The sequence below is a fragment of the Ascidia mentula genome, chromosome 5, assembly GCF_947561715.1.
Source record: "Ascidia mentula chromosome 5, kaAscMent1.1, whole genome shotgun sequence".
Lineage (NCBI taxonomy): Eukaryota > Metazoa > Chordata > Ascidiacea > Phlebobranchia > Ascidiidae > Ascidia > Ascidia mentula.
In genome coordinates, this window is record NC_138570.1 from 22213002 (window position 1) to 22226460 (window position 13459).

The window sequence follows — 13459 nt, forward strand, 5'->3', positions numbered from 1 at the left end:
GTATTTGCCCGGATCCGGATATGGAAACGGAATCTATTTTTTTTTATTTACCGTATTTTACGGACCATAAGGCGCAATTTAAATCTTTTTTTTCCTCATAAATTGATCGTTCGCCTTATAAGCCGATGCGCCTAATGTATGGATCAAGTAGTGGTTTATTGCCTACACTCAAAACCAGTACCAATACTATTATCATACAAATAAACTTTATACGGTAACCCATACTCCTTAAAATACGTTGCGCTCTATAGCCCGGTGCGCCTTATGTATGAACAAAAAACTAATCAAAGCAATTTATTGACAGTGCGCCTTATAATCAGGTGCGCTTTATGGTCCGTAAAATACGGTAATTTTATTAAATTTAAACAAAGACGCTTGGGGTTGGGACGAAACTAACACCGGCGATTTGAGCGCCTTGAAATTATCGCTGGTGAAAAACTATAATGCGTATGATTTTTTTCGGAATATTTTTTGTGTTGGAACATCCCTGTGCATTGACACGGTTATGATATTTTGTTAACCAGCAAAAATTTTCAAAATAGGCTCATTTTTGTTGCCTAAAAAGCATGGTCGGTTCCAGATGAGTGATCGTAACATTGTGACCTACAGCGACCACCGTCATTCTGGCAGAAAAATTTGGCAAATTTGCCATATTTTACAAGGTACAACAGGCATTTACTCAAACATTAGTTTCTTTTGGATTAGAATCAAATTACAGGGATGAGCAAGCAGTTCAAACCCAAAAAACATTTGAACAAAATTTTTCGCAGCTGTATCAATCAAAAAAATCGCCTGGTTTTGCAATTCAGCATAATGTCGGCATGCGAAAAACTTCCCTAATACAAACAATTCTGCTCGGCGTTCTTGTAATACGTGACAATATTGACCAAAATCACCAGAACGGAAATTTAATGCTCTACAACATGCAATTAACAATTTGAAATTAAGATGCCGGATGACCTTCAAATCGCCCATTGAACATGACCCGCTTTTCGCGATTCAGCAAAATGGCGTGACGTCGGCATGCAGAAAAACTTCCCTAATTAAATTACGTATGTGTCACATGATGTAAGTTTGTTGCCCACAGAGTGGAGTTACCCAACATTTTAGTCAGTTACATCATCACTTCTATGTTTTTGAAATGGCGGAGCAGCAAAGTGGACCCCTTATTACAGCAGGGGTCTCAATCTCAAACTTTCGGAGGGCCAAATTAGAAATTTAGAAAGTAACTCGTGGGCGGCACTGATAGAACTATGCTACTGTTACAAAGTTACAATGATAAAATGTCACTAAAAATAATGCATTTTGGGTATAAACTGTAGTTGAAATGGTTTGCCGAATAGGTGAAAAAACGGAATATATAGCAGGGCGAACAAATAAGCTGTGCTTCTTTGAAGATTAACTTATAAAGAAACAATGGCATCCAGTGATGAAACAATAGTAATTGACTCAACAAGAGCAATAGCAAGAAAGGCTTTCTCTCTTCAAACATTACTATAAACAAACCACAGCCAATTTAATCAGTTCCGAATAAAACAAAAATTTTTTTTTAAAAATGCGTCGAGGGCTGTATGCGGCAAAATGTGTTTCACTGTAGGGAAGTTTTTCGCATGCCGACATTACGCCATTATGCTGATTCCGATACTATTATAAATAAACCACCGTCTTACACAATAAACTACGGTAAAAGCAACTAGCAACTGTGATATTCATACTATTGTGACTTGCTTACATTTATTACCTAACAAGTTTTTGTTTAATGAGCTTTATACGGTAACCCATACTCCTTAAAATACGTTGCGTTCTATAGCCCGGTGCGCCTTATGTATGAACAAAAAACTAATCAAAGCAATTTATTGACAGTGCGCCTTATAATCGGGTGCGCTTTATGGTCCGTAAAATACGGTAATTTGATTCTATACCAAAAGAAACTAATGTTTGAGAATGCCTGTTGTACCTTGTAAATATGGCAAATTTGCAAAATTATTCTGCCAGAATGATGGTGGTGTGACAGCGACATGGGGATCTTTGAACAAATTTCTGAAAATGAAAAAATAAAAATGTAAAGGTAGCATTTTTGTAATCATGTCAGTCCTAAGACTGAAAGTAAGTTCTAACTTACGGCAGCTGAAGCAACAAAAGAAATCATTTTCCATGATAAAAAATAATGGAAGCAAGAACATGCAGCGGTGTTTTAAACGTAAGCAAAATCATGTTAAACAACTTCCGTGACGAAGTGGTTTATTTCATCAGGTTTTCAATTAATGAATACATATCGCGTATGCTTGTAAGCATCATCAGTAGCATTCATTCATGTTGAATTAAAGTACAAGCCATGTTGAAAATTAACTTTTGTAGCGCGCTTAAAGAGTTCTGCAAAGGTCAAGCGTAAAAGTTTGGGATAAGTATATTTGTTACACAACTTTGAAAATGATTTTTTTCAGATTCATTTGCAGCTTGCCATTTAAACAACACGCAAGTCTGCAGTTTCACATGGTGCCATTACAAATACTATCACCAGGCAAGAAAAGCTGAACCACCACTTTGGGATGAATTTGATGCAAATAATCAAGAGTTGAATGGATTGCAGGAAATTGACAATTGTTATATTGGTAATCTACACCTATATATGCTATAGTAAAGTACTATAAACCACACTAAACCTGTTTTAATTTGACCATCAAGTTTGTGTAGGCAAAGTTATCCAAATGCATTTGTTGAATAAGACAACGTGTAGTTGGTAAGATATTGATCAAATTAATTAATCACAGCTAAGATATGTGTGTAACATGAAGATTGAAAGGACGTATCTCATTACATGAAAAACGTTGAGCAGGAAACATGATATTGCAATGCACATTAATAATGGCAGCAGATTAATTGAATCTGGAGGTCTCAACCTCAAAACCTTGTCTTCATGAAACTGCTTTATTATGTAAAATTGTGATCAGTTGCTGTTGAGTCAAGCACTGTATTTTATTAGCAAAGTTTGGACACACTTGTTGTTAATTTGCAGAATATTCTGAAAGTGTCTCTGATCGCAAAAAACCAGGGAAGTCAAAAGTTAAAGTGATGCTTTCGGAGTCTTTTCATTTCTTGTACAACTTGATCGAGGCATGCAGCCATGCTAACCTTATGGTGGATGCCACCTTCATATTACAAACCAACCTCCAGTTAAAATCACCATCTGTTACAACCAAGGTTAGAGGTTATTCACTTATTTGCTTATTTGTGGAAATAAACTGATTGTCAGTTTTGATAAACATGACATGGAATATTATTTGTTTAGTCACATTCAAATCTAAACCAGCCAATTATGCTTTTGTTTTTCAGACCCTTGACCTTTACTTTTATAGTTTGTATCACTCCAGTGAAACACATGAGACTATTTGTAATATGTTGCAAGAGACGATTCACAAAATTCTTTTGTCAGATGTCCCTCTTGGTCCAGTGACGTGTTGCTTTATTACTGCAACTTTGGGAAAGTAAGTTTGGCTTCTGTTCCGTGTCCACAGTCCTGGCTTGAGTGTTGAAGTTAATTCTTTGTGGTTAGGGGGAGGGGGTCTCTGATGCTTTGGCACGGTTGACTATATAAGCGCTTTCCTAAAATGAAAATTCTTAGTAGAAGTTTAATTATTGGGACAAATTATCATGTGTATATGAGCAATACAATAATGTTTTAATAAGCTGCAGGGCCACTGTCTCGACCAAGTGTGTCTCGTAGGTCAAGCCTTGCTTGGATAATTTGCTGGCAAGACTGTTGTAAGTCACTGAAGCGGCACGGATGAGACCAATTACAAAACATTGTTGGAATTATTTTAAAGATACAACTTAACTAAAATAGTTAAAACAACAATAAATATGGGAAAATAATTTTCCGAGACTTTACAGGTTTGAGGAGAGGAGGAAAGTGGTTGAGGATATTGTGATTCCCATGCTGAAAAAATATCCTCTCCATAAAGCGTTGGACCATCTTGACAAGCACAGCCCGATTTACAAACATGCCGTTACTGTAGCAACCGACTTGGGTATTAAAGTAAAAGATGTTAAAGAAGTTGGATCGGGCCCTGTGACGCACCACCCACTGATTGAGAAGCTTTACAATTCAGAGGCAACAAAAAAGCATAAAAGTGTCACCTCGACTTGTGATATCGACTTGATCAGTTCACAGTTCAACCAGCAAATGAAAGAAGAGTTTGAAGGTCAAGTCGATGTCCCAAACCTTTTAGTCAACAAACTGGCTAACGTAGAAAACTCAAAAGAGAAACAGAGAAAATTGGCTGATTTAAAGAAAAGTTGGTTTCCTTCCATCCTTCAGTCATTCCGATCCATGAAAGAGAATGAAATGATGAGGTGGAACACTAAGCGGGGGGTTTACCCATTTCTTTGCATTTTACCGGAAAAAGATTATGTTGAAGTGATAATCAATCAGCTAATGAGCATTCCTAAGACTGGTGAAATTACAAGTTCTCTGTGTTTCTCTCTGGGACAAGCTTTATTTTCGCGTTACATAACCAAGACCTTGCTAGCAACCAACTCAGACCGGAGGCTGGCTTCCTTGTATGAGAAATATGCAAATTTTAATGCAGATTCACGTCACAATTTGATACATCGACAAGTTTGGGAAGATTTAGAGGAAAGGTACGGAAGGTTGGAGTCGGAGCTTCCGATCATGCCATGGCAGAAATTATGGAAACTGTTTCTTGGGTCAAAAATGTTGGAGGTTCTAATTTCATCAACAACATTTTCACTTGGAAAAAAAAATAATGTTCCGTCAGCTTTTTTCATGGAGATTCCAGCTGTGTTTAACTCATATGCCCCATATGGTAAACGTATGTTTGGAATGACAATCCCTCATCCTCTGTTTTCAAAACTTGTCACTGAAGCGGCTTCAAACTTTAAATTCAACAGCTCTGCTTTGCCAATGTTGGTGCCACCATTGCCATGGAAATCATCCCTCCAGGGTGGATTTTTGTTGTGTCCGAACGACTTCGTTAGAACACATTCAGACATGGAGTTCAATGACCCCAAGCGGACGCAGTTCGATTCACCAAACATTTACCCAATATTTGATGCCCTCAATGTTTTGGGGACGGTTGCATGGAGAATTAACACAAGAATCCTCGACCTTCAAATCAAAATTCTTCTGGCAAAAGGTGACCAGAAGCTGGGGATCCCCCCTCCTGGTTCAGAGGGACCACTGAGTCCGTTCGTTGCAACTTCGATGGATTTAAGTCCAGAGGAGAGGAAAGCGAAGCGCATGCAGGCGTATTATGCTCAGAAAGTTCGCAAAGAAATGCACAGTTTGCACTGTTCCGGTTTGTACAACCTCTCCATCGCTAACAAATATCGAGACAAGGTCATTTGGTTTCCCCACAACCTTGACTTCCGTGGGAGGGCGTATCCCATCTCACGACACTTCAACTACATGGGTACGTACGATCTGTTCGAAGATTGGTGATTTCTATGTTGATGTTTGTTTATTTTGTAGGCGCGGATGTTTACAGATCATTGTTTCTGTTTGCTGATGGGAAACCACTCGGAGAAAAAGGAATGGATTGGCTTAAAATTCACATCACAAATTTGACTGGGATAAAAAAACGTGAAAGCACCAGTGATCGACTAGCTTATGCAAATGAGGTGGTTTCCCCTGTGTGTTTTGCTATCATGGTTTATCCCCACTGGAATCCTCAACTTCAATTAATCCATTTTCAGATGCTGGACGAAGTATTTGATTCTGCCGATAATCCACTGACTGGTCGTGGTTGGTGGAAGAAGTTTGAAGATCGTTGGCAGCTTCTGGCTGCATGTATGGAACTTACATCAGCTCTACGCTCGCCTCATCCAACAAAGTTTCTCTCTCATCTTCCTTTACACCAGGACGGATCGTGCAACGGATTGCAACATTATGCTGCCATGGGACGAGACATTATTGGGGCTGAGCAGGTTTGAACAAGAAATATGTGGTGGCAGATTTTAAATTAAAAAAAGATCATAAATAAAATATGTGTAAGGTTTACGAGTACTGTATTATTTTTAAAATCAAGGTTATTTGCTGGGTAGAAAGCAGCCATATAACTTAACTGGTTGTTCTTGATGTAGTTTCAATGCAAACAATGACTGTTGTTAATAAATTATTTTGTGCAATTTAGGTTAATTTGTCACCTCGTGAATATCCTCTTGACGTTTACACAAAAGTTGCTGAAGAAGTTGAGAAGCAGAGGGCTGCTGATGCCTTGGATGGTAATAAAGTTGCAATTTCACTGGAAGGGAAAATTACAAGAAAAGTTGTCAAGCAAACTGTCATGACGACAGTGTACGGGGTAACAAGGTCAGTAATGGCACCAACTAGAGATTGCAAATAATATTTCTGAAAAGTACTTTCCTGGGTGTTTACTAGGATCTGATTTATTTTAATTTCGGTGAGGTTTTATAAGATTAACTTTGTCCCCTCAGATTTGGGGCCCAACTGCAGGTTAGGAAACAGTTGGAAGACAAATTTCTCCATCATGATGTTCTTCCAGCAACAAACTACACAACACAACTCCTACTACAATCTGTAAAGTCCATGTTTGGAGCTGCCAGCGAAATTCAGGTAAATCGTTGTATATTCTTACAAGAACACTGTAACCAGGGCACCGAATTTTTATTGCGTGTCGAACATCTTGAGAAAAATTATCGTGCGTGTCAATTAGTAAAAATGTCATATCTGGTAGCTAATGCATGAGAATGGCCAGGCTTGTTTCGATTACAGGATTCTTGTACTTACATAAGTTTGGAATACACATTAAAATAACGACAAAACAATTAAAAACCTTGCATGTTGTAGACTGAAATGTTAACTTATGTAAGTACAAGAATCCTGTAAACTTCTTACCGCTAATACTCAATGATTGAGTGACAAAATAAGTTTGGTATATTTAGCCGTGACTAAGGTTGCACACATCTGGTAATGAATGTTTTCAGGAGTGGTTGATGTCTTGTGCCAAGTTAATATCGCATGGGGGTCAAACTGTTCGATGGACCACTCCGCTGGGTCTTAACGCGACCCAACCCTACTTCAGACCAACCACCGAAAAGTTTAGGACCAAGATGCAGAGTATTTACCTACAAGAAGACAGCAAGACTCCTAATATTGTGAAACAACGTAACGCGTTTCCACCAAACTTTGTTCACTCACTTGATTCCACGCACATGATGTTAACTGCCCTCTATTCCTACGCGTGAGTTGGTGTGAAAATTATTGCCTGAAAGTTGTTAAACTAATGGTCAGCCTCACTGATTGCATGCATGTTGTTCACAGATCTGGAATTACTTTCAATTCTATTCATGATTGCTACTGGACTCATGCGTGTGATATCGATCATATGAATGAAGTCTGTCGTGAACACTTCGTGAATCTTCACGAACAACCTCTTTTGCGCAACCTTGCGGTGCAGTTTCGTGACGACTACCTTCCACCAGATGGCGTGCAAGATAGTCCGTTCTACGTCAATGAATCCCAACGCCAGGAATTATCGAAACTTATAAGCAACCTCCCCCCAAGGGGTGAATTCGATCTACATAAAGTTAAAAAGTCTGTCTACTTCTTCAGCTGATCCGCAAATATCTGATATATTCGTTGTGACGTAACAATACGTGAAGTCCCTAATTGTACCGAAAGTTTCAATAAAGCAAGCATGGCGTTTTTTTGATATGTGTGGTCACCGAAGCACATTCGTGAGCACAGACACGATTTACACAAATAGGAGATTATGGAATGAGCGTAGTTAAAAATGGTTTGGAACCGGCTGCAACTTCCCTCAAGTGGTTTTGGGTTCCTTATCGACCAAATCTGCAATGAATTAACTTTAAATTTACATAACAAAAAAATGTTGTTTGCTAAGCATTCATACACAATACATATAAAGACCTAATAACAATTACTAGTTTGTATTAGAAACAGTGATGACAGGTGGATGAAATGAATTCTGCATCCACCACACAGCACAAGCAATGGACTGGGGAAGGAGGCACTGTCCCAAGACATTTGTTATATTTCATTTCTTACCCAATATGCGGTTCCGAGTATCGATTGTTACGTAACAATACTTGTTCGCGTTGAATTTGAGGGTAGGACGGTTTCAAAGGAAAGTTGTACGTCGGCCGGGTCGGTATTCTGACGTAACAATGCGCATTTTATTTTACAACAAACAGTTGGTTGAAAGTAGACCCAAATTGTACTCACCCTGCGGCTTGGGATATTTCAAAAGTTCTCTCCTCGACAAGTTTTGGGTTAGATACAGGTGACGTCATAAACGTTTGATTATCTGTTAAACAAAAGGCCGCGTTTGATTGACGCTGTGTAATTTACCATAAAATTGTTAGGTGTGGGAATCCACAGAAATGTTAGGTGAAACCCACCTTGCCTTGCAACACAGAAATGTTAGGTGAAACCTACCTTGCCTTGCAACACAGAAATGTTAGGTGAAACCCACCTTGCCTTGCAACACAGAAATGTTAGGCGAAACCTACCTTGCCTTGCAACACAGAAATGTTAGGTGAAACCCACCTTGCCTTGCAACACAGAAATGTTAGGTGAAACCTACCTTGCCTTGCAACACAGAAATGTTAGGTGAAACCTACCTTGCCTTGCAACACAGAAATGTTAGGTGAAACCTACCTTGCCTTGCAACACAGAAATGTTAGGTGAAACCTACCTTGCCTTGCAACACAGAAATGTTAGGTGAAACCTACATTGCCTTGCAACACAGAAATGTTAGGTGAAACCTACCTTGCCTTGCAACACAGAAATGTTAGGTGAAACCTACCTTGCCTTGCAACACAGAAATGTTAGGTGAAACCTACCTTGCCTTGCAACACAGAAATGTTAGGGGAAACCTACCTTGCCTTGCAACACAGAAATGTTAGGTGAAACCTACCTTGCCTTGCAACACAGAAATGTTAGGTGAAACCTACCTTGCCTTGCAACACAGAAATGTTAGGTGAAACCTACCTTGCCTCGCAACACAGAAATGTTAGGTGAAACCTACCTTGCCTCGCAACACAGAAATGTTAGGTGCAACCTACCTTGCTAGCAACACAGAAATGTTAGGTGAAACCTACCTTGCCTTGCAACACAGAAATGTTAGGTGAAACCTACCTTGCCTTGCAACACAGAAATGTTAGGTGAAACCTACCTTGCCTTGCAACACAGAAATGTTAGGGGAAACCTACCTTGCCTTGCAACACAGAAATGTTAGGTGAAACCTACCTTGCCTCGCAACACAGAAATGTTAGGGGAACCTACCTTGCCTTGCAACACAGAAATGTTAGGGGAAACCTACCTTGCCTTGCAACACAGAAATGTTAGGTGAAACCTACCTTGCCTTGCAACACAGAAATGTTAGGGGAAACCTACCTTGCCTTGCAACACAGAAATGTTAGGTGAAACCTACCTTGCCTCGCAACACAGAAATGTTAGGTGAAACCTACCTTGCCTTGCAACACAGAAATGTTAGGTGAAACCTACCTTGCCTTGCAACACAGAAATGTTAGGTGAAACCTACCTTGCCTTGCAACACAGAAATGTTAGGTGAAACCTACCTTGCCTTGCAACACAGAAATGTTAGATGAAACCTACCTTGCCTTGCAACACAGAAATGTTAGGGGAAACCTACCTTGCCTTGCAACACAGAAATGTTAGGGGAAACCTACCTTGCCTTGCAACACAGAAATGTTAGATGAAACCTACCTTGCCTTGCAACACAGAAATGTTAGGGGAAACCTACCTTGCCTGGCAACACAGAAATGTTAGGGGAAACCTACCTTGCCTTGCAACACAGAAATGTTAGGGGAAACCTACCTTGCCTTGCAACACAGAAATGTTAGGTGAAACCTACCTTGCCTTGCAACACAGAAATGTTAGGGGAAACCTACCTTGCCTTGCAACACAGAAATGTTAGGTGAAACCTACCTTGCCTCGCAACACAGAAATGTTAGGTGAAACCTACCTTGCCTTGCAACACAGAAATGTTAGGTGAAACCTACCTTGCCTTGCAACACAGAAATGTTAGGTGAAACCTACCTTGCCTCGCAACACAGAAATGTTAGGTGAAACCTACCTTGCCTTGCAACACAGAAATGTTAGGGGAAACCTACCTTGCCTTGCAACACAGAAATGTTAGGGGAAACCTACCTTGCCTTGCAACACAGAAATGTTAGGTGAAACCTACCTTGCCTTGCCACACAGAAATGTTAGGGGAAACCTACCTTGCCTTGCAACACAGAAAAACAAACCTTGCTGGTGCGGCGAAGATATCCACGAAAATTGTTTATGACGTAACATAGGATTATTGTGATTTGTTGGTGACGTCACATAAGTGGTCGGATTGGTCGCTGAAATCGATTGGAATTGAGAATCTGGGAAATAATTTGAAACAAACGTTTTGAATATTTTACAAATGAAATTGTGTTTACCTTGAGTGTTTGTGGTGGTTTGATGCAGGGATGGATTGTTAACATAGGTTTTTTGACCTCTTAACATTTGGCTGGAAAAACTTGGTTGGATTTTTTGCATGGGCTGCCAGAATTAACGTTAATACTTTTAAAATAAGATGGAAATATTAGTGAAGGAGTTGAAACAATTACTTGGAATTCTTGTGTGTTTGAATTATTCATTTTTCCATTCACTGTTTGGTCGACAGTTAAAATTCGTGAACGACTTCCATCCCTTGCTAAATTTTCTTGTCGATCTGCACTGGTGCGGATTATGCTTTTACTTCTTTGCTTTTTAAAAGTTTTTTCCTTTCCCATTGATCCTCGACTGTAGCGCCGCCCTAATTCTTCCTTCTTTTTGCTTCTCTCGCGTACGATTCTAGAACATTGTTAATTTTCGGCATTTGAAAAAAAATTTTAACCAAACTAATTTGTTACTTTGATTGTTTGCGTTCCTGCTCCGTCTCCTTTAAATTGATCTGCTCCATTTCTGCATCCTGATTGGTTGTTGGAATGGGTTGGGGGGGCTGTGGAAATAAATTCTGGAAATGTGAAAAGTTACGGATGTTAATTTCCACAATGTTTGTGAAGGTTTTAATGTTTGTGATTTTCGAATATTCAGACTGGAAATTATACACGGGAATTATGACATTGACATCAGTGACATCAGTGACATCACTTTTGTTCCAGATCACGTGTTTATATTCGTTAAAATAAAAACGTCACTGGGCTTAATTGAAGCCAGTGTTCACATAATATGATACGTCATGTTGTATCACGGGTATTAGTCTGATATACAATGTGGAAAACACTCATTTATCACAAGACACTTAATTACACAACCTGTTCCTGGGCTAAACGAAACAAACCTGTTCCTGTATTGGTTCTGTAAAAATATTATTGTGGGGAATCACGTGACCGTTTGGGAGTGGAACCACTGAGTTGCTAGGCAACGTCGAATTTCGGTGGCGAGTAATTTTCTTCAGTTTATGGAAGTTACTTTGAAGTTCATGGCGAGTTCGAACGTTTAACTGGAACGAAAATAATATGACGTCATCAATGTTTATGGCGGTGTTGCGTAGGATGTCATTTACCGCTTCCTGGGCCAAACGTAGGTGTCTTATTTTTGATGCAATGACGCAAAACGCAATGATGACGCATATAAACACGACACTTGGTGGCGCGATTGACGTCATTAAAGATTTTAATTCTTCAAATTCTGCTTCGCTCGAATCGTTGCAGAACCTTGTACAAAAAATTATTCTTGAGCAACATCTCAGTAAAACGTATCGATGACGTCATCATAATCTCTTTCTACCTTCCTTGAAATCCTCCGAGGCATTTACATGTGAAGTCAGCAATCAAATCAACACAAGTGCCTCCATTTAAACATTCTATGTCATCACAATCATCTGTGTTGACGTCACAAATACCACCTTCAAAACCGTCGAGGCAATCACACGAGAATGTTCCCTGAAAATAATGTTTATTTGAAGCAAGGGTGGAAATATTTCCAAACCGGGTCACCTTTTCCTCAACACAAATTCCACCATTTCGACAAGAATCAGATTTGCAAAGTATTATTTTATCCTCGCAGCTGTAACCTTCATATCCTGATGGACAGGAACACCTTAGCAAGATTGGTTGAAACCGTTGAATAATACGCGATCACTCAACCATGAAATTACCTGAAAGAATTTACAAGGTCTGTGCAGCTTGCGTTATTTTCACACGGGTTCGAGTCACATTCGTTGTTATCTTCCTGGCATCGCCAACCTATTGTGACGTCATACATGCATAAACACCGAAATCGCGAAATCGAGAATACGAATATTACCCGAGTAACCTGGCTGACAGAGACACGAAAAGTTTCCCATTCCATCGAAACAATGGCCATTGTTTAAACAAGGGGCGCTCGAACACTCGTTCACGTTAACCTCACAACGATTGCCGTCGAATCCCTGCTTACAACCGCATGAGTAGCTGCGAAATTGACTATAATTAAAAAACTTTCAACAAATATTACGTCACGACCTATTGACGTCATCTGTGCAACTTCCACCATTGAGACATGGATAACTTGCGCATTCATCCGTGTCCTCTTCACACCGGTTGCCGTGGTAACCTGCCGCGCATGCGCAGTGAAACGAGTTTCTGCCTTCTACGCACGTTCCTTGATTCAGGCAAGGTGAACTCCCGCATATGGAAAAGCCACTCTATTAAAATGGATTTTTATGTAAAATTTCTTTTTGTTTTCACCAAGAAAAGCTTTAAACTAAAAACTTGATGTGTTTTGGCTAAACATAATAGATCGAAGGTCAATGCTATACTCTTCATGCAATCAGCAAGAAAACAAGTTGTACATTAAATCAAGCCCCCAACACATGCTGTTATCGCAAATGTTAATGCATGAAGACCGGTGTATAAAGCGTTAGTCTTACATCACACGTGGGTCCAGTGTAGCCAACCAAACATTCACATTTAAACGAATCTCCGACTTCCTCGCAATTTCCTCCGTTCTTGCAGGGACCACTGGTCAACATATGACGTCAGAATTAATTATTTGTTGCGTCATTATGACGATTGTGACATGACACATTGGAATTGTATTATACGTCATCAACATTACCTGTCGCAAACTTTTACTTCAACTTCGCAACTTCTTCCTCTAAACCTCTTTGTACACTCGCATTCATACGAACCTCTAACATTTCTACACGAACCGTTATGAAGACAGGGGTTGGAGGAACATGCCTTGTGTTCGATTTCACAAAATTTTCCCGAAAATCCAGGTTCACAAACACAGTTGAAACTTCCTGGGTTGTCTCTGATCGAATTGAGTCAATTTCAAGTGGGGGTTTCTGCCACTTATATAATGACTGCACAACTAAATTATATTTTAAACCAAGATGAGTTCATCACAAAACTTTCAAACAAGACGCAAAAAACTTTAGCGGACCTCCCCCCACGTTTCAATGTCCAC

At 39.6% G+C, this 13459-nt stretch overlaps 1 protein-coding gene across 1 annotated transcript; it reads left to right on the forward strand.

Annotated features, from left to right (window-relative positions):
• Positions 1-2012: 2012 nt before the first annotated feature.
• LOC145904094 (DNA-directed RNA polymerase, mitochondrial-like) lies at positions 2013-7679 on the forward strand. The gene is made up of 11 exons (XM_082992333.1): positions 2013-2200; positions 2445-2612; positions 3017-3201; positions 3334-3485; positions 3892-5432; positions 5492-5640; positions 5716-5946; positions 6153-6331; positions 6457-6595; positions 6967-7223; positions 7304-7679. Exons 1-11 carry the CDS (start codon positions 2086-2088, stop codon positions 7596-7598), a joined length of 3411 nt encoding a protein of 1136 aa, XP_082848459.1. The 5' UTR covers positions 2013-2085; the 3' UTR covers positions 7599-7679.
• Positions 7680-13459: the final 5780 nt, after the last annotated feature.

Bases quoted from the DNA above. Each gene is read 5' to 3' on its own strand.
- LOC145904094 (XM_082992333.1), top strand. From the start codon at position 2,086: ATGTCAGTCCTAAGACTGAAAGTAAGTTCTAACTTACGGCAGCTGAAG. The intron at 2,613-3,016 runs GTAATCTACACC...GTTAATTTGCAG, and splicing joins AATTGACAATTGTTATATTG to AATATTCTGAAAGTGTCTCT. The intron at 3,202-3,333 runs GTTAGAGGTTAT...TTTGTTTTTCAG, and splicing joins CACCATCTGTTACAACCAAG to ACCCTTGACCTTTACTTTTA.